The sequence below is a fragment of the Hyla sarda genome, chromosome 5 (genome assembly GCF_029499605.1).
Source record: "Hyla sarda isolate aHylSar1 chromosome 5, aHylSar1.hap1, whole genome shotgun sequence".
Classification (NCBI taxonomy): Eukaryota; Metazoa; Chordata; class Amphibia; order Anura; family Hylidae; genus Hyla; species Hyla sarda.
Window position 1 is genome coordinate 57,072,582 of NC_079193.1, and position 22,043 is coordinate 57,094,624.

The 22,043-nt window shown below is 44.0% G+C and overlaps 1 protein-coding gene across 2 annotated transcripts in view; it reads left to right on the forward strand.

Annotated features, from left to right (window-relative positions):
* Positions 1 to 22,043, forward strand: part of NCAPG2 (non-SMC condensin II complex subunit G2) — a 90,874-nt gene that overhangs the window by 63,141 nt on the left and 5,690 nt on the right. For both annotated transcript variants that reach the window (XM_056519559.1, XM_056519558.1), the window contains exons 20-26: positions 1,650 to 1,766; positions 1,865 to 2,002; positions 8,185 to 8,284; positions 8,875 to 9,065; positions 15,691 to 15,834; positions 19,196 to 19,299; positions 19,682 to 19,782. In XM_056519559.1, the coding sequence (XP_056375534.1) occupies positions 1,650 to 1,766; positions 1,865 to 2,002; positions 8,185 to 8,284; positions 8,875 to 9,065; positions 15,691 to 15,834; positions 19,196 to 19,299; positions 19,682 to 19,782 (895 nt within the window). The remainder of the gene's footprint in view (positions 1 to 1,649; positions 1,767 to 1,864; positions 2,003 to 8,184; positions 8,285 to 8,874; positions 9,066 to 15,690; positions 15,835 to 19,195; positions 19,300 to 19,681; positions 19,783 to 22,043) is intronic.

Consider the following 22,043-nt stretch of genomic DNA (forward strand, 5'->3'; position numbering starts at 1 on the left):
ACGTGGTAAGGCTCCTGGATGACGTTCAGTTGCGTCTACCACTTCATCCAGACCTTCTATCGCAGGGTCCCCTCTGCCACCCCAGTTTACAGTCGCTGCATTTAATAGCGTGGCGGTTGGGACCGCTGTTCTAAGGTCCCGTGGTTTCTCTTCCCAAGTGATCCGCACCATGCTCAGGGCTCGCAAGCCCTCCTCTGCAAAAATTTACCACCGTACCTGGCGGTCTTATTTTCGTTGGTGCGAAGCTCTGGCTTTTTCTCCTTTTACATTTTCCTTTCCCCATCTTCTCTCTTTTTTTGCAGTCGGGGTTGGAACAAGGGCTGGCTCTCAGCTGCCTTAAGGGTCAGGTTTCGGCCCTTTCTATTCTTTTTCAGCATCCTCTGGCATCCAATTCTCATGTCCGGACCTTCATTCAAGGAGTGGCACATGCTGTCCCTCCTTATCGGTCCCCTTCTCCCCCTTGGGACTTGAATCTGGTTCTGGATGCCCTACAATGGGCTCCTTTTGAACCTCTCAGGGATATTCCTCTTAGCCTCCTTTCTTTGAAGGTGGCGTTCTTTATTGCTATTACCTCCATTAGGAGGGTATCTGAACTGGCAGCTCTTTCATGCCGTTCTCCTTTTCTGGTCGTTCACCAGGACAAGGTTGTTTTCCGTCCAGATCCGTCCTTTTTACCCAAGGTCGTTTCGGCTTTTCATCTCAATGAGGACATCGTCCTCCCGTCCTTTTGTCCCGCTCCTTCTCATCCCAGGGAGCGTTCTCTCCACAAACTGGATGTAGTGCGGGCTGTTAGGACCTATCTCTCTGTCATCTCTTCCTTTCGTCAGTGCAATTACTTTTTCGTTCTTACGGAAGGTCATCGTAAGGGACAGCCTGCTTCCAAGGCCACCATTTCTCGGTGGATCCGCTCTGCTATTTCTGAAGCTTACTAATGCAAGGGGAAGATCCCACCCTTCAGGGTTTTGGCTCATTCCACCCGTTATGTTGGTGCATCCTGGGCCCTCTGCAATAAGGCCTCGCAGATCTGTAAAGCGGCCACATGGTCGTCTTTGCACACTTTCTCAAGGTTCTACAAGGTTCATACCTTTGCATTGGCTGATGCTAGTCTGGGCCGTAAGGTGCTGCAGGCAGCAGTGGTATAGCTAACTGCCTGACTGTTTCTCTGCCCACCCAAGGGACGGCTTTGGTACGTCACATGGTTATCTGTCCGAGAGTGTGTTCAGTTATTTTTTCTTCTGGTTCTCTGACAGTTCGTGGTTTTTCCTTTGACCCGTCGGTCTTCTCCTAATGCTCTGGGACTAAAACTGATTAGCTCAGTGGCCTGGAGGTGGGTATATCCTGCTGGGAGGAGCCGACTTTTCTGTTGCCATTTTGTCAAGCCTCCTAGAGACAGCAGCATATACCCATGGTCTGTGTCCCCCAATGGATCCTTCGAGAAAGAGATTATACGGTAAACATAAAAATCTCCTTTTTTCCACTACATCTGTTAGTTCCAGGCTTTATGCAGGGCAGTCTATAAAGATCAGAATAAGACTGGCTTTTGGTCTTCACTCGTACATATGTTAATCATTCTTACTACTGTATTAGGACCTCTTGCTCATGTCATTATTACCACCTATTTGCTCATAAATGTTATATCTTTATTTTAGGAGGTGCTATGCTCCTTTATGAAACCAACAAAAGATACAGCTCACAAGATCACTCAAGAAACAGCCCTGAGGGCTTTTAGCCTTTATTGCAGGCTCAGTATCCACCTCCAATACAAGGTAATGCTACTAAAGGGATTAGAGGTCTGGAGAACATTACTGTATGTATAGATTATATTGGGTCTGGCTGACAAGTTATTTCTGCTTTTGATATATAGTTTAGCTCAGAAGGAAGAACATATTTGTCTGTCTTGGAGGACACAGGATCATGGATTGAAGACACTGTTCTTGCACTTCTTGCTTCTAGTGAGATAATTTCAGATAAGCAGTGCGAGTTGTCTCAAGAAATACTTAAGGTGAGATCTTTCTGACTCTTATAATTAAAGGTGACCCTGTCGCCTCTCCGACCGGCCTGTTTTTGTATATAATTGTCATTTCCATGAAGTAACAATTCCAGGTAAATTTTTCTCATACTTCTGTGTTGAGCTATTCCTCTGATGTTCTTACTAGGAATGTATGACTAAATAGGCAACTGGGTGTTACCAGAGCAGTCCACAGAACACGGGGAAGACTGATCACTAAATAATCCATCAAAGATTTACATACATACAGCCAGGGATGCCTTTGGCCAAACCAACTGTAACCACTAATACAAACAATATCATTATCTAGATAGGGTGCAGTAGTACTCAACTTTTATTCCTCCATATTAACCTATTGGGGATGAAGGGCGTATGCATACGCCCTTTCGTCCTGGTACTTAAGGACGAAGGGCGTATCCATACGCCCGTGGGAATTTCGGTCACCGTGCAAATGCCCAGGGGGGGTCATTAGACCACCCCGAACCCCCCCCCCCCCATGTCGGCAAGTGTGAATTCACACTTGCGATTTGCGCCGATTACGGGTCTATGGTGACCCAGAATAGAAGGGGGATCGCGGTAATCTAAGACAACTACGATCCCCCTGAAGCGATAGGAGTGAGGTGGCAGGGGTGCCACCCCTCCTAAACCTAACTGATTGGTGGTCTAGATGCGACCACCAATAGCAGATCGGGGGCGGAGGGGTTTACTTTCATTTTCCCCGTCCTGCCCACTCACAATAGGCGGGGCAGGACGCCGAAGGTCCACTTACCCCTCCGGAGGCTGCGGGCGACGGTGATCGGCGGGTGCGGCAGAAGAAAACTGCTCCCTGGATCCTACGGAAGCCGGTAAGTTGCCTAGCAACATCTAGAGGGCTACAGTCTGAGACTGTAGCCCTTCAGATGTTGCAAAACTACAACTCCCAGCATGCCCAGACAGCTGTTTGCTGTTTGGGCATGCTGGAATATGTAGTTTTGCAACAGCTGGATGGCTGCAGTTTGAGACCACTATATAGTGGTCTCTAAACTGTATCCCTCCAGATCTTGCAAAACCACAACTCCTAGCATGCTCAAACAGCTCTTTGTTGTCAGGGCATGCTGGGATTTGTAGTTTTGCAACATCTGGAGGGTCACAGTTTGGAAATCACTGTGCAGGGGTCTATAAACTGTAGCCCTCCAGATGTTGCAAAACTGCAAATCCCAGCATGCTCAAACAGCTGTCTCACCATGCTGGGAGTTGTAGTTGCGTAACCTCCAGCTGTTGCATAACTACATCTCCCAGCATGCCCTTCGGCGATTAGTACATGCTGGGAGTTGTAGTTTTGCAACAGCTGGAGGCACACTGGTTGGAAAATTCTGAGTTAGGTAACAGAACCTAACTGAAGGTTTTCCAACCAGTGTGCCTCCAGCTGTTGCAAAAGTACAACTCCCAGCATGCACAGTATGTCAGTACATGCTGGGAGTTGTAGTTTTGCAACAGCTGGAGGTTTGTCAGGTTTACAGTAAGTTTCCTGCTTAAAATTTGGTCTGCGGCAAATTTTTCGCCGCAGCTCAAACTCCTAGCGGGAAACTCACCGTAACACGCCAGTGCGAATGTACCCTAAAAACACTACACGAACACATAATAAAGGGTAAAACAATACATATACACCCCCTTACACTGTCCCCCCCAATAAAAATGAAAAACGTATTGTACGGCATTGTTTCCAAAACGGAGCCTCCAGCTGTTGCAAAACAACAACTCCCAGCATTTCTGGACAGCCACTGACTGTCCAGGCATGCTAGGAGTTAAGCAACAGCTGGAGGCACCCTGTTTGGGAATCACTGGCGTAGAATACCCCTATGCCAACCCCTATGCAATTCCTAATTTAGTCCTCAAATGCGCATGACGCTCTCTCACTTCAGAGCCCTGTCGTATTTCAAGGAAACAGTTTAGGGCCACATATGGGGTATCTCCGTAATCGGGAGAAATTGCACTACAAATTTTGGGGGGGGGGGGGGGTTTTCTCCTTTAACCCCTTATGAAAAGGAAAAGTGTGGGGTTACACCAGCCTGTTAGTGTAAAAAAAATAAAAAAAATGTTTACACTAACATGCTGGTGTTGCCCCATACTTTTTATTTTCACAAGCAGTAAAAGGAAAAAAAAACGACCCCCAAAACTTGTAACCCAATTTCTCCTGAGTACGGAAATACCCCATATGTGGGCATAAAACGCTCTGCGGATGCACAACAAGGCTCAGGAGTGAGAGCGCACCATGTACATTTGAGGCCTAAATTGGTGATTTGCACAGGGGTGGCTGATTTTACAGTGGTTCTGACATAAACGCAAAAACATAAATACCCACATGTTACCCTATTTTGGAAACTACATCCCACACTGAATTTAACAAGGGGTATAGTGAGCCTGAACACCCCACAGGTGTTTGACGAATTTTCATTAAATTTGGATGGGAAAATGGGGGGAAAAAAAAAGTTTTCACTAAAATGCTGGTATTACCCTAAATTTTTCATTTTCACAAGGGAAAATAGGAAAAAAAAGCCCCCCAAAATTTGTAACCCCATTTCCTCTGAGTAAGAACATACCCCATATGTGGATGTAAAGTGCTCGGCGGGCGCACTACAATGCTCAGAAGAGAAGGAGCGCCATTGGGATTTTGAAGAGAAAATGTGTCCGGAATTGAAGGCCACATGAGTTTACAAAGCCCCCATAGTGCCAGAACAATGGACCCCCCACATGTGACCCCATTGTGGAAACTACACCCCTTGTGTAATGTAATAAGGGGTACAGTGAGCATGTACGCCCCACATGTGTCTGACAGATTTTTGAAACAGTGGTCCGTGAAAATGAAAAATTGTATTTTTCAAACGCCAGTGGGGTGTAAATACTCACTGCACCCCTTTATTAAATTCTGTGAGGGGTGTAGTTTCCAAAATGGGGTCACGTGGGGGGGGGGGGGGGTGTCCACTGTTCTGGCACCACAGGGGGCTTTGTAAACGCACATTGCCCCTGACTACCATTCCAAACGAATTCTCTTTCCAAAAGCTCAATGGCGCTCCTCCTCTTCTGAGCATTGTATTTCGCCCGCAGAGCATTTTACGTCCTAACATGGTGTATTTGCATACTCAGAAGAGATGGAGTTACAAATTTTGGGGGGCATTCTCTCCCATAACCCTTTGTAAAAAAAATGGTAAATTTGGGGAAGAAACTTTAGTGAAAAATGTTTTTTTTTTTTCATTTACACATCCGATTTTAACGAAAAGTCGTCAAACACCTGCGTGGTGTTAAGGCTCACTGGACCCCTTGATACATGCCTTGAGGGGTGTAGTTTCCAAAATGGTATGCCATGTGGGGTTTTCTGCTGTTCTGGCACCATAGGGGCTTCCTAAATGTGACATGCCCCCCAAAAACCATTTCAGCAAAATTCTCTCCAAAATCCCATTGTTGCTCCTTCCCTTCTGAGCCCTCTACTGCGCCCGCCTAACACTTGACATACACATATGAGGTATTTCCTTACTTGAGAGAAATTGGGTTACAAATTTTTGGAGGCTTTTTCTCCTATTACCACTTGTAAAAATTCAAAAACTGGGTCTACAAGAACATGCGAGTGTAAAAAATGAAGATTTAGAATTTTCTCCTTCACTTTGCTACTATTCCTGTGAAACACCTAAAGGGTTAACAAACTTACTGAATGTCATTTTGATACTTTGAGGGGTGCAGTTTTTATAATTGGGTCATTTGTGGGGTATTTCTAATATGAAGGCCCTTCAAATCCACTTCAAACCTGAACTGGTCCCTGAAAAATTCTGATTTTGAAAATTTTTTGAAAAATTGGAAAATTGCTTCTTAATTTGAAGCCCTCTGATGTCTTCCAAAAGTAAAAACATGTCAACTTTATGATGCAAATACAAAGTAGACATATTGTATATGTGAATCAATATATAATTTATTTGGAATGTCTATTTTCCTTACAAGCAGAGAGCTTCAAAGTTAGAAAAATGCTAAATTTTCACATTTTTCATAAAATTTTGGAATTTTTCAGCAAGAAATGATGCAAGTATCGACAAAAATTTACCACTAACATAAAGTAGAATGTCACGAAAAAACAATCTCTGAATCAAATTTATAAGTAAAAGCATCCCAGAGTTATTAATGCTTAAAGTGACAGTGGTCAGATTTGCAAAAAATGCTTCCGTCCCCAAGGGGTTAAAGGGGTACTCCAGTGAAAAACTGTTTATTTATTTTTTTAAATCAACTTGTGCCAGAAAGTTAAACAGATTTGTAAATTGCTTCTATTAAAAAAAATCTTAATCCTTTGAGTATTTATCAGCTGCTGTATGCTCCACAGGAAGTTCTTTTCTTTTAAAATGTTATCTATCTGACCAGAGTGCTCTGGACAGTTTCTGAGATAGACAGGTGTCAGCAGAGAGCACTGTGGTCAGACAGAAAAGAACTTCCTTTGGAGCATACAGCAGCTGATAAGTGCTGGAAGGGTCAAGGTTTTTTTTTTTAAATAGAAGTAGTTTACAAATCTGTATAACTTTCTGGCACCAGTTGTTAACCCCTTAAGGACGCAGCCCTTTTTCACCTTAAGGACTGAGCCCTTTATCGCAATTCTGACCACCGTCACTTTACGAATTAATAACGCGAAAACACTTTTACCGAATATTCTGATTCTGAGATTGTTTTTTCGTGACATATTCTACTTTATTTTGGTGGTAAATTTTCGGCGTTAATTGCATCCTTTTTTGGGGAAAAATCCCCAAATTTCATGAAAATTTAGAAAATTTGGCATTTTTCTAACTTTGAAGCTCTCTAATTGTAAGGAAAATGGATATTCCAAATACATTTTATTTTTCTTCACAAATACAATATGTCCACTTTATGTTGGCATCATAAAATGGACATACTTTTGCTTTTTGAAAAAATTAGAGGGCTTCAAAGTAGAGCAGCAATTTTCAAAAATGTCATGAAAATTGCTAAATCTGAAGGGACAGATGTTACAGAACTACAACTCCCAGCATGCCTGGGCAGTCAAGGCATGCTGAGAGTTGTAGTGTGGCAACATCTGGAGGGCTACTGTTTGGGCACCACTGTAACAGTGGTCTCCAAACTGTGTGACCCTCCAGATGTTGCAAAACTACAACTCCCAGCATGCCCAGACAGCCTTTGGCTCTCTGGGCATGCTGGGAGTTGCAGTTTGGCCCCCCTAGTGGTTGCCACAGTAAAGATCGATTTACCCCCCCCCCCCCCCCACACACACTGTCGATTCCCTACCTGATCAGGATCCTGCAGGCTCCAGCGAAGATCCCAGGTCCCCAGGCATCTTCTCCTGCAGGTACGGCCTCCTGTCCTGCGCTGCCATTGGTCAGAACTCCGTTCTGAGTAATGGCAGGGGATAGGAGTAGATCGCAGCTTTGCGACCTCACTCCTATCCTTTAGGCTGATCGGGGGTGTTGCTGACAACTCTGATCAGCCCTATTTTCCGGGTGATCGGGTCACCAGAGACCCGATCAGCCCGGAATTGGAGAAAATCGCATGTCTGAATTGACATGCGATTTTCTCCGATCGCCGACATGGGGGGTCTCAGGACCCCCCTGGGCGATATGCCGGGGTGCCTGCTGAATGATTTCAGCAGGCATCCGGCTCCGGTCCCCAACCGGCTAGCGGTGGGGACCGTAATTCCCACGGGCGTATGGATACGCCCTGCGTCCTTAAGGACTCGGAATGCAGGGCGTATCCATACGCCCTGCGTCCTTAAGAGGTTAAAAAATAATTTGTTTTTCACTGGAGTACCCCTTTAAAGTACAAGGTTTTTACTGGGATCAATCTTTCTCAAGCATGCTTGCAGACCCTTTTATAGTTTAGAAGCCACAACAAAGATGTGAACAGGACCTAACCAAGAAAGTAAAATATACTTTTTATTGTATTTACTTCTGAGCTGGGATCCCAGCAGTCCTTTCCCCTGCAATGAGATACTTATCCCCTATGCTGTGAATAGTGAATAAAATCCTTTTCACCCATTTAAAAGAGGGTGTAGATGTTTTGTACAGCCTCCCCCTCCTCTCATTCAGTATTTTAGGTGGTGCTTGAACCAAATATTATATATATTATGTTAAATATTATGTGTGTGTATATATGTATATATCTATATATATATTTTTATTTTATTTATAATTTAGACGTACCTGACTGTTTGTAAAGACGTAGTAATGGTTGGCCTTGGTGATTCAGAATTTCAAGCTCAAATTCTTCAAATTGTTATCTCAGCAATACAAACTGGTAAGTATTTTTTATGCACACAACCATGTCTAATGTCGCTGTGACATGGACTGCCAAAAAAAGCTGCAGCATCATCTATGTGCACGACAAATGCAACTTTGGTATACTAACATATAGATAGGGTGTATAATACAATGGTCCTCAAACTGTGGACCTCCCAGATATAGCAAAACTACAAATTCCAGCATGCCCGGGCATGCTGGGAGTTGTAGTTTTGCAACATCTAGAAGTCCACAGCTTTAAAACTGATTTTTAAATTGAATATGCCATAAATGCCTGATTAATGTGGTACCACCTCTCACCTATTGAGGGTTGTCCTGGCCCTATCATCCTTAGACTTCAGCGGAGAGGGCAATCTCACCATTGCACTCCATGCTGTGGCCACGGACGAAAAGGAAGTAACAAGATGTGGTTTGGTCAGTGCATATGTTTTTTTTTGTTTTGTTTTTTTTTGGGGGGGGGGGGGGGGGAGAAGTGAAAGAAAGGTGAAATGAAAAAGTACGTACATAAATAAAACATTAGTTATACTTTACGTAAATCTACATTCCCAGGAGCTTGTAACATGCGCTGTATGATTTTCTATTGTTCAGAGAAGTCCTATAACTGCCTGCCAATGCTGATTTCTGTACTGAAAGAGATAACAGAAGTCTGCCTGGCTCAGAAGATGAGTAATGCCTCCGCTGACTTGGATAAACATCTTGATGCTATTCAGACAATCTTCCACAAAGCACTAGAGACTGCCGCCCGTAGACTGCGGAAACAGCAGGATGAAACGCTCCAGGTATATAGGACATGACAGCTCTGGGCTCAGAACGTTGTAAATTCTACAGGTTAAACTGTAAGCTGCAAACCGGAGTGGATTTTGAAGCTTCCTTAGCTGAAATCTTTTTCTGGTTGGAAATCAGAAGGAAGAACAAAACCATATTCATATGTGCAGGTTTTTTCTTCTTCTAACCTTTACTGGATTACATTGGAAGTTTAAGAGCAATAAATGAGACACAAGAATGATTGTATAACAATGATATATATGTGTAAAAAGATACTATTATTAAAGAAGATGGAGACAGGTATAAACATTAGAGACACATTCTTACAAAACCTTACAGTATTTCATATAACCAACAAACATTTCAATATCTTAGATTTACTTAACCCACAGTCACTTTAGTGTCATAGTAACCAAACCATGCACTCTGTACACACTTGAGTCTCTATCTACAGTCAGTGCCTCTTTGTGTTGGCTCCCCTTCCTCTAAGTAGCCTTTCCTTCTCCTTGTAAGGTATGCTTAGGTCTTGTATACCCTGTCTGTTTGCTCCCTGCTCCCAGTAGGAGACAGACAGCCTCACCTTTATGTTAAAAGAAACTTTTCTCGGTCGGCTCCATTGGGGGACACAGAGACCGTGGAGATATCTTTCTGAGACTAGTCATACAAAAGAAAGCCGGCCCCTGCTGGCAGGCTATACCCCGCCTACTGACCCTGAACTAATCAGTTTTAGCCGTCTTCAGGCTTTTTAAACTTTAGACCTTGCATTTGGAGGAGCCACTTATACGGTGGGGGGGGGGGGGAGGAGGAGTTGTTTCACAGCTTCCCCTGTGACCATTCTAGGTCTAATACACCTCAGTCTAATGCTACCACCGCACGTTCCAACTCTCCAGAGGAGGTAGCAGACGACTGGTCGGAATCCACCTCGGATCATGAGGACAACTCTGCCGTGTCTGATATGGTGGGCGGCTTGGTGTCAGCCATCAGGGACTCTTTTCTTCTGAAGGACCCAAGAACTTCAGATCCTGATCCAGAAGCTTCTTTTCGCCGCTCTCAAAGTACTCCGAAGGCTTTCAGTTCTCATGCGGAATTTGACGCCTTGTTGGATGCGGCTTGGTGAGCATCCGGACAAACGATTCCAGGGAACCAAGAAGAAGGGGGGATTTTTCATCTTTTATTCTTTATTGGGGGAGGGGGGGGGGGGGGTTGTGTTTCACAGCTTCCCCTGTGACCATTCTAGGTCTAACACACCTCAGTTTAAAGCTACCACCGCACGTTCCCACTCTCCAGAGGAGGTAGCAGACGACTGGACAGAATCCACCTCGGATCATGAGGACCACTCTGCCGTGTCTGATATGGTGGGCGGCTTGGTGTCAGCCATCAGGGACTCTTTTCTTCTGGAGGACCCAAGAACTTCAGATCCTGATCCGGAAGCTTATTTTCGCCGCTCTCAAAGTACTCCCAAGGCTTTCAGTTCTCATGCAGAATTTGACGCCTTGTTGGATGCGGCTTGGGAGAATCCGGACAAACGATTCCAGGGAACCAAGAAGATTCAAGCTCAGTTTCCCTTTCCTCCAGATCTGGTTTCCAAGTAAACAGGGCCACCTGCAGCTGATCCTCCAGTTTCTCGTCTGTCCAAATCTACTACCCTGCCTCTAGCGGACACAGCATCCCTTAAGGATCCTACGGACAAGAAGATTGAGAACTTGGCGAAATTTGCCTTTGAAGTAGCAGGTTTGTCCTTGCTACCCACCTTCGCATCCGCTTGGGTGGCCAAGGCAGTTTAGGTTTGGGCATCTAAGCTACGACAAAGCATCCTGTCAGGCGCACCTCGAGAGGGCTTGTCGAATATCGGTCGCCAACGCTCTCAGGCCGGAGGCTTCCTTTGTTCAGCGGCCTTGGAGTCAGCCCAATGCACGGCTTTTGCCTCAGGTAATTTGGTTGCAATTTGTCGCTTCATGTGGCTGAAGGTGTGGGATGCGGATGCTGCTTTTAAGAGATCTCTAACAGAGTTGCCTTTCTCTGGTTCTCTGCTCTTTGGAAAACGCCTAGATGAAATTATTTCCGAAGCTTCTGGGCAGGGCTGTGGAGTCGGTAGATAAATGTTCCGACTCCACAGTTTTTTGTACTTCCGACTCAGACTCCTCTGTATTAATATGCAAATGTGTTTATAAACACTTATAGTTGAATCCATGAAGCTGTTCCACCAAGTTCTTCTAAGCTCTTCTAGCACAGAGAGGTAGTTGGGCAGAAGCTGCTGCCTTCTCCTTATTGTGTGCTGATCTGCTTCTGAAGATAGGGCAGTGGGAGGATCCAGGAAGGGGCATTTATTATAAAACATGATTTCCCTAGTAGAATCCCATAGTCATGTTTAAAGTTTAAGCTAAGAATCGGAGTTTACAAGTTTTTATAGCCTTAGCTGAATGGCAGCAGTTTTTCCAATGGTTTACACCTTCAGTCTTGAACTATTCACCCTCCATTCCCTTCACTTATACAAGTGTCTCTAGTCTTGCAAAAAACATATTTACTTACTCCCTTATCAGTGAGAGGCTAGGTTACCCATGGGTTCCCTGTAACAGCAGAACACAACACTATGGAAAGTATAAGTAATGCCACTCCTAATTGTGCGTTGCGTGCCATATAGTGAAGCACATGAAAAGCATGCTTCTTCACGGTCACTTAACGTGTTCGTTTTGCAGTTACGTGAGGCACTGCATGCATTGGTCTTTAGTCTTACAGTAGAGTAGTCATTAATTATAACTTTTTGTGAATTGGGACATTTAAACTTGCTTTTTTTTATTCCAATCTAAATTTAGTCGGAGTCGGTGCGTTGTTTGCCGACTCCACAGCCCTGCTTCTGGGGGTAAAAGTTCTCTGCTGCCTCAGAACAAACCTCGCTGCTCCGATCCCATCGGAAGGCGGCTTCCTTTTGGTCCTTTGCACTGCGCACTCCCAATCTTGGAATGCTCCTTCTTTCAAGGCACGTCCTTCCTGGAAGTCAGACAACCGTTCCGGCTGTTTCAAGGCCAAGTCCGGTAACTGTAAGCCTTCCTCCTCCTGAAGGGACACCCCCACACGTGTCCTCTTTTCGGGTGGGAGGGCGTCTCTCTTTCAGGACGTTTGGCTAGCACAGGTTCAGGACTCTTGGGTCCGGGACGTCAAATCTGATGGTTACCAGATAGTTCACTTCCCTTCCCGGGGATCGTTTCTTCCGATCCCGTCCTCCTCGTTCCCCTTCTTTGGCGGTGGCCTTTCAGGTCACTTTAAGTACCCTCCTTGCTCAGGGAGTGATTGTGCCAATTCCTCCAGGGGAGCGTTTTTCGGAGTTATACTTGAATCTCTTTGTCGTCCCCAAGAAAGAGGGGTCTGTCCGTCCCATTCTGGACCTCAAGTTACTCAACTGCCATTTGCAGCTACGTCATTTTCGCATGGAGTCCCTCCACTCCGTGGTGGCTTCCATGGACCAGGGGAAGTTCCTCTCTTCCGTGGACTTCCAGGATGCCTATCTGCACATCCCTATTTTCCCCGCCCACCAGCGTTTCCTCCGCTTCGCTGTTCCTGTGGGTCACTTTCAATTTGTGGCTCTTCCTTTTGGCCTAGCTATGGCTCCCAGGGTTTTCACCAAAGTCATGGCGGCAGTGATTTCTATCCTTTGGGCCCAGGGGATCTTTGTCCTCCCTTACCTGGATGAAAAGTCCAACATGTCTTCCTCCCAGTCTCTTGTCTTTCTGGGTCTCCTTTTCGACACGGCGGCCTGGATTCCCCTACCGTTGGACAAGTGGCGCTCCTTCCAGAAGGGTGTCCGTCACCTACGGCACCCCTCTCTGGTTCCGATTCATTTCTGCATGGTAGTCCCTTTCACCCATGGAGCTCCCTCTCCAGCTGACCATCTTGGCCCGGTGGGACAAGTTGCAGTCTACTCTGGATTGCGGATTCTTCTCCCGTTCGTTCGATGGTCCCTTCTGTGGTGGCTCCACTCTCCCCTCCTTCTCCAGGGGCGGTCGTTTCTTCTCCTCCACTGGCAGGTCTTCATGACCGATGCGAGTCTCCAGGGTTGGGGAGGTGTGTTTCAGGACCCCTCAGGAAGTTCACCTTCCCATCAATCTTTTGGAGCGCCGTGCCATCTTTCTTTGCCTCCTCCACTGGGAGATCCTCCTACAGGGTCATCCAGTTCGTGTCCAATCGGACAATGCCACGGCTGTGGCATATATCAATGGCCAGGTCGGCTCAGCAATAGAGGAGATGTCCAAGATTCTGCTCTGGGCTGAGACTCGAGTTCCCACCCTCTCCGCAATCCACATTCTGAGTGTGGATGGTTGGGAAGTGTACTTTCTCAGCCCGCTCCTCCACGGATCCGGGGGAGTGGTCTCTACATCCGGAGGTGTTTGCGCAGATCTGCGATCTCTGGGGGACCCCGGACGTGGATCATTTCGCGTCTCGCCGCAACAGACAAGTTCCTTGCTTCGTCGCGAAGTCTCGGGGCGCTCTGGCGGTGGTGGCACTTGTCATCCCATGGTCGTCCTTCCGTCTCCCTCTTTCCGCCTCTCCCTCTCCTGCCCAGAGTTCTGAGGAAACTCAAGGCGGAGGGCGTTCCTGCCATTCTGGTGGCTCCAGACAGGCCCAGGCGCGCGCGGTACGCCAACGTAATTCGGCTGGTCACCGACGTACCACTGTGTTTTCCAGTTCGCCCCGATCTGCTCTCCCAGGGTCCTCTCTGCCACCCCAGTTTACTGTCGCTGCATTTGACAGCGTGGTGGATGAAACTGCGGTTTTGAGAGCTCAGGGGTTTTCTTCTGGGATGATTCACACCATGCTTTGAGCTCGGAAGCCTTCCCCCTGCTAGGATTCACCACCACACTTGGAGGGCTTATTTCCAGTGGTGTGAAGCTCAGTCCGTCTCCCCGGTCGTTTTTTCCTTTCCGCGTCGTCTTGCTTTTTTGCAATCTGGTCTGGATCAGTGCTTGGCACTCAGCTCTCTTAAAGATCAAGTGTCGTCTCTTTCTATTGTTTCAGCAGCCGTTGGCTTCCAATTCTCACGTCCGCACCTTCCTGCAGGGCATAATGTCTCTCACTCCTCCTTGGGATCTCAACCTGGTGCTTGGCGCTTTGAGGGAGGCTCCGTTCGAACACCTCCGGAACGCCTCTCTACGCATTCTTTCATGGAAGGTCGCCTTCCTTATCGTGATTGCCTCCGTTAAGAGGGTTTCTCAGCTCTTGTCGCTCAAATTTCTTGGCCCTTCATCAGGACAAGGTGGTTTCACGCCCACCTCCCTACTTCTTACCCATGGGGGTTTCCCCCTTTCACATGAACGAGAAGATCGTTCTTCCTTCATTTTGTCCGGCTCCATCCAATGCTAAGGAGCGTTCCCTCCATAGTCTGGACATTGTTCGAGCTGTACGGATCGATCAGTCACCTCCTCCTTTCGGCAGGGTGACTCCTTCTTTGTGATTCTGGAGGGTGGTTTCAAGGGGCTTCCAAGGCGACCATTTCACGGTGGGTCTGTTCTGCAAGCTCTGAATTGTACTGTCTTAAAGGAATTCTCCCACCTTTTCGGGTTACTGCGCATTCCATGCATTCCGTTGCGGCTTCTTGGGTGCTCCGCAATAGGGCTTCGGCCTTGCATATCTGTAAGGCAGTCACTTGGTCGTCCTTGCACACTTTCACTAAATTTTGTGCATACGTTTGCGTCAGATGACACTGGTTTGGGTCACAAAGTGTTGCAGGCAGCGGTGACTCAGTCTTCTGCCTGCTTCTGAGGTGGGTATTTTTCCCACCCTGGGGACTGCCTGGTACGTCCCAGGTCTCTGCGTCCCCCAATGGAGCCTACCGAGAAAAAGTAGATTTTTTTTATGCTTACCATATAATCTGTTTCTCGAAGGATCCATTGAGGACACAGTACCCACCCATTGTGTTTGTTGCTATGGTTCAGTTTTTTGTCCAAAGGGTGCCTTCGGTTCCTTTTTTTTTATCTCTTTCCCTCGGACACCTGTTGGTTTCTTTCTTTGTCGGTCCTCTCCTACTGCTTTGGGACTAAACTGATTAGCTCCGGGTCAGTAGACGGGGTATATCCTGCCAGAATGGGCCGACTTTTTTTTTTCTATGTATAGTGTCAGCCTTCTAGTGGCAGCAAGATATACCCACAGTCTCTGTGTCACCCAATGGATCCTCCGAGAAAGAGATTTTATGGTAAGCATAATAAAAATCAACTTTTTCATGAGTCTGTGCCTGATACGGGCTAGAGCAGTGTTTCCCAGTGTTTTGCGGGGGGGGGGGGGGCTGTAGCCCCTGCGATCGTCTGTACAGTGCACCGGCTCTCCCAAAGAACGGCACGTCACGCTCTCCGCCGCCCTCTATGAGAAAGCCGAAGATTGCCGAACGACTCTCCCATAAAGGGAGGAGGCGTGGCGGCCCCCGCTTTAAGCAGGGGTTGTGACGTGCAGCTCTGTGGGAGAGCCGGGGCTCCGTACAGACTATCACGGGGGGCCACAACGCTCGGACCCCCCACTATCTAAACCGTAAGTTGTTCTGTGCTTTCTGGCATGAGACTACTTCTTTAAGGTCCATTATTCTTAGAGATGGAAATCATTTTTTAATTTTTTTTTATTAGAAGTATAATTGTATTTTATATTTGTTTGTTTTAGCTCATTCAGTCCATGCAAGTCCCTCTTAGCCAGTTCATACACACCGTCCAGTGCTGGCATACCGCTTCTTCTGAGGTCCACCGAGGAATGATCTCCACCCTTCTAGCTGCTGTGGTTGTAGAGATAAGCCATTCTTTACGCAAAGTACGTATTGTCTGTCAAACTTTCACCTTCATCTTGGCGTTTTTGTGGTGAACGTGCGGAAATGTCCAAAATAGCGTATTTTTGGTCACTTTTTATATCATGAAAAAATGAATAAAAAGCGATCAAATAGTCCGATCAATACAAAAGTGGTACTGATAAAAACTTCAGATCACGGCGCAAAAAATTAGCCCTCATACCGGCCCGTACGCGGAAAAAAAAAAAAAAAATTATAGGGGGTCAGGAAATGACAATATTTAACGTATAAATTTTCCTGCATGTAGTTATAATTTCTTTCAGTAGTACGACAAAATCAAACCTATATAAGTAGGGTATCATTTTAGTCGTATGGACCTACAGAATAAAGATAAGGTGTCATTTTTACCGAAAAATTTACTGCGTAGAAACGTAATCCGCCAAAACTTACAAAATTGTGTATTTTCTTCAATTGTGTCGCACAATATTTTCTTTCCCATTTCGTCGTAGATTTTTGAGTAAAATAACTGATGTCATTACAAAGTAGAATTGGTGGCACAAAAAATAAGCCATCATGTGGATTTTTAGGTGCGAAACTTATGATTTATGAGTTATGATTTTTTAAAGGTAATGGGGAAAAATGACCCTTGGTTCTTAAGAAGTTAAACAGTTATACACAACAACTTTACAAAAACATCCACAAAGGTATCAAAATTAACTGTATAATCATGCAGTGAAAACATGTGTTAACAGCAAATCTTTCACACGTCAGCTGCATGTAAATAGTGTTCCGCTTATTAAAGGAGCTCCCTACATTTAATTACTGTATATAGAGTATATGACCTCTTGTCAGTCACCATCTCTCAACACATTTATTGAGAATGAGATAAATAAATATATATATATAATATAATATATATATATATATATATATATATATATATATATATATATATATAATTATACATATACATACACAAACACAACAGGAAAGCTCCTAGAATATACCATCAATCCACCAGTGGGACCTTATGCATCCAGCAAATGCCTGAAGAGTGTCCTTTTGACATAAACTGAGCCTGTGTAAGCAGTGCCATATATTTTTTTTTCTTGTATAGAAAAGCATAGCCTTCTGTGCTTTTATATACAGACAGTTACCATTCCTCAGTATTACTCCAGCATAATGAGGTCTGTTATTGCGCAGAAATCTTATGAAGGTTTTTTTTGCTTTTTTTTTTTTCGTTTTTAAATGGGCACTGTCAAATTCAAAAACTTTTTATATGTTGTACATCTTGACAAAACATTAACCTTTCTAAAATACGAAAGAAAATGTTATTTCCTTTTTATAGAAATTATGATTTTGTCCAAGCTGAAGCACAGGCATGGACAAAGTCCAGTAAGTGAGGTTGGGCTAGCACTCTGTGCTCTCTCCTGTCTTATTAGACAGGAGAGAGCACATAGGACCACTATCAGACAGGAGAGAGCACAGAGGAGGACTATCAGACAGGAGAGAGCACAGAGCAGGACTATCAGACAGGAGAGAGCACAGAGCAGTCCTATCAGACAGGAGAGAGCACAGAGCAGTCCTATCAGACAGGAGAGAGCACATAGGAGCACTATCAGACAGGAGAGAGCACAGAGGAGGACTATCAGACAGGAGAGAGCACAGAGCAGTCCTATCAGACAGGAGAGAGCACAGAGGAGTACTATCAGACAGGAGAGAGCACAGAGGAGTACTATCAGACAGGAGAGAGCACAGAGGAGGACTATCAGACAGGAGAGAGCACAGAGCAGTCCTATCAGACAGGAGAGAGCACAGAGGAGTCCTATCAGACAGGAGAGAGCACAGAGGAGTCCTATCAGACAGGAGAGAGCACAGAGGAGTACTATCAGACAGGAGAGAGCACAGAGTAGGACTATCAGACAGGAGAGAGCACAGAGCAGTCCTATCAGACAGGAGAGAGCACAGAGGAGTACTATCAGACAGGAGAGAGCACAGAGGAGGACTATCAGACAGGAGTGAACACAGGAGTACTATCACAGGAGAGAGCACAGAGGAGTACTATCCGAAAGGAGAGAGCACAGAGGAGTCCTATCAGACAGGAGAGAGCACAGAGGAGTATTAGCCCACCCTCACTTACTGGACTTTGTCCATGCCTGTTTTTCAGCTTGGACAAAGCCATGATGTTATAAGCCATGATTTCTATGAAAAGGAAATAACATTTTCTTATGAAATACACTGCTCAAAAAAATAAAGGGAACACTAAGGTAAACACATCCTAGATCTGAATGAATGAATGAACTAATCGTATGAAATACTTTCATCTTTACATAATTGAATGTGCTGACGACAAAATCACACAAAAATTATCAACGTAAATCAAATTTATCAACCCATGGAGGTCTGGATATGGAGTCACACTCAAAATCAAAGTGGAAAACCACACTACAGGCTCAACCAACTTTGATGTAAAGTCCTTAAAACAAGTCAAAATGAGGCTCAGTAATGTTTGTGGCCTCCACGTGCCCATATGACCTCCCTACAACACCTGGCATACTCCTGATGAGGTGTTGGATGGTCTCCGCCCTTGTGGAGTCTGTTTCTGACCGTTTGAGTGGACACATGCACATTTGTGGCCTGCTAGAGGTCATTTTGCAGGTCCTGCTCCTCCTTGCACAAAAGCCTTCCTACGACTGCCTCCACGTCTCCTGATGTACTGGCCTATCTCCTGGTAGCGCCTCCATGCTCTGGACACTATGCTGACAGACACAGCAAACCTTCTTGCCACAGCTCGCATTGATGTGCCATCCTGGATGAGCTGCACTACCTGAGCCACTTGTGTGGGTTGTAGACTCCGTCTCATGCTACCACTAGGGTGAAAGCACCGCCAGCATTCATAAGTGACCAAAACATCAGCCAGGAAGCATAAGAACTGAGAAGTGGTCTGTGGTCACCACCTGCAGAACCACTCCTTTAATGGGGGTGTCTTGCTAATTGCCTATAATTTCCACCTGTTGTCTGTTCCATTTGACTTGGAGTTACATTGTGTTGTTTAAGTGTTCCCTTTATTTTTTGAGCAGTGTATATTAGAAAAGTTAATGTTTTGCCAAGATTTACAACATATACATTTTTTTTCTATCTGACAATGACCATTTAAGCTAATGCTTGCTCTTTCACAGTATATTTTGTGTGTACATTTTCTATACGTATATTTCTTATATGCACATTGTGTATGGCTAGAGCCCATGAATTATGAAGCCTTCTGTAAAAAGGGCAGTATACGCCCACTACCGAAATAGTAATAGTTTTTAATGTAGTTTGCTACTATGAGTGTTTTTTAGTTATCACAGATAATACTAAAATCTTTCCGTGTATCATTCTCTTTAGATTTCAGATCCAAGTGAAATTATGCCACCAGAATCTGTTTCAGAGCTGCCTCCACTCTCACGGTGTTTAATGTCCATTATTATAAAGACATCCAGTGTACTGAGGTAAGTCTGCTGTACCGTATGCACCCATGAAATGTTTAATCCTGTACCTGGTCTCTGACTGATATTGTTGTGTGGTCTTAGGGTATTTTCTCTCTGAAAATCTGCTGTGGAATCTGCAGAAAAAATCCAAGGCTCTGGGGCAGATTTGCAGCCTGTTTGCTGTGGATGTTCCTTGCTGGTCCCAATACTGATACTTCTTACCTAGTGCAATATGTAACAGGCAGAACGATAAAGGGGGCAGAACACTACCCCCAGCAGTGTTATATGGTTTAACCAATCACAGAAATCTTTACAGATCAGGAAAAAGATTGAAACAGGGTTTGTTTTGCCATCAGTAGTCGTCATTATGGTTCATTTATGTTTCATTTTGTACCTTTTCCAGTTCATTTTTAGGAGAATTGGCAGAATGCATCTCTACAGGAGACATTGAAGGAATCCTGAGCTTGTCTGCCACCTTACATATAATTATGGTCAGCTCCAAAGGTACAATCACTACAGTGGTCCGTATATATTAGTATGTTACTAAGTAACAAAATGTCCACCAAAATGTTATGTTGTGTTAACATATCTGTGGTTAATGCTGCAAATTCTGTCACAGATCTCCATATCCCTGGCATAAAACGATTGCTTATAGCCATTACGAATGGGATATATATATATATATGTGTTAAAGTTAAAACTAGTTTTTGACTGAATGTCTTTGTGAAAACTAGAATTGACTGCTAGAATTGACTGCTTTTCCCCAGTGAAAACTAGTTTTGACTGAATGCCTTTAGAAAACTAAAATTGACTGCATTTTCCTAGTTAAAACCAGTTTTTACGAAACTCCTTTGTACAAACTAGAATACTTATTGAACGCCTTAGTACAAATTAGAATTTGTATTTGTGAAAACTTGAATTGACTGTTTTTTTATTGCTTGAGGTTGTTTTTTGTGACATATTGTAATTTATATTAGCAGCACATCTTGATGATACTTGCAGTGTTTTTTTCTTTTTGCTTTTTTCTATATTTGAACTTTTCTACTTGTAAGAGAGTCATGCCAAATAAGTCATGTTTTTTTTTTTTAAGACTGATTACCGATACTTTTTTTTTTTCTAAGTACTCGCCTATATCAATTACGAAACTATTTTAAGTCATGTGACAGTTTTTTTTTTTTTATGGGATAAAGGTTTTTTTTTCCAGTTTTTATTAGGGAACAGGTTTTTATATATATATATATATATATATATATATATATATATATATATATATATATATATATATATATATATATATATATATATATATATATATATATCTCTCTCTCTAGCTGAGTACCCGGCGTTGCCCGGTTTTTCCTTCCTACTCCTTGTTGGGGAGGAAAATAAACAAAGGAGGAAGCTTTTGACTTCATATCCCATCCTCATATATTGTTGTCCTATCCCGACCTCCTATCCCGTCCTAAACTTGGCACACATGTTACTTATATGTCAACAACAAACATAGGATAGGTAATTTAACCCTTACTCACCCCCATTTGCCAGGGTCGGGGTTTTTGTTTAATGTCCCATACAAGTCTATGGGAAATATATTTTGCTGCATAACTTCAAAACGGTTAGAGATATTTCGATAATACTTGGTCACGTTTTACTTATATGTCCACTTAAAATATAGGATAGTTAATTTAACCCTTGACTACCCCCATTTGTGAGGGTCGGGGTTTTTGTTTAAAGTTTAACTTCCGTACTGGAGATATTTCAATATCTGGTACACATATTACGGGTCGGGATAGGAGGTCGGGATATGAAGTCAAAAGCTTCCTCTGTTGGCTGAAGGAAAAACCGGGCAATGCCGGGTAATCAGTGTGTGTGTGTGTGTGTGTGTGTGTGTGTGTGTGTGTGTGTGTGTGTGTGTGTGTATGTGTATGTGTGTATATATAGAGATAGAGAGATATAGATAGATATAGATAGCAATCCAAGGATAGGCGGCATTACCACTAGCAATAAGTCCTGGGGTGCAGGCTGAAAACCATAGTTCCAATCGCAGACTGTTTAGATAATCCAGAAGCAAAAAAAATGCCAGCAGCACACCTGTTGTTAAAGTGCAAAAGGTGGGATTTTATTGACCCATATCAAGTGCGATGTTTCAACGCCATCCCGCCATCTTTTTCAAGCATGAAAAGATGTACTGCTGGCATTTTTTCGCATATGTCTATATATATATATATATATATATATATATATATATATATATATATATATATATATATATATATATGTATATATATATGTGTATATATATATATGTGTATATATATATATGTGTGTATATATATATGTGTGTATATATATATATATGTATATATGTGTGTATGTATATATATATATGTATATATATGTGTGTGTGTGTGTGTGTATCTTTTTTTTTTTTTCTCTCTTAAAAGCTCCCCTAGCAATACCTCCAATTTGCAAAACCTTGGGGTATTCTATTCTCAGCACATTATCCCCATCTCAACAGAGTGAGGGATGGAAGGATAATTATTGGGGATCTGACAGCTGCCACCCCATCATTCCATAGAACATAGGTGACATTTCCTGGCAATGAATAGAGCGTACTACGCATGTGTGTGACCATTCCACTTCCGTTCTACAGATTCTGATCAATTCCGGTGGTTGTATCCACCGATTTTTCTTATTCTGTGGATAGAGATATCATGCTGAGATGGAAAAACCCATTAAAAGGGAGTGTTGTCGTCATGGTTTTT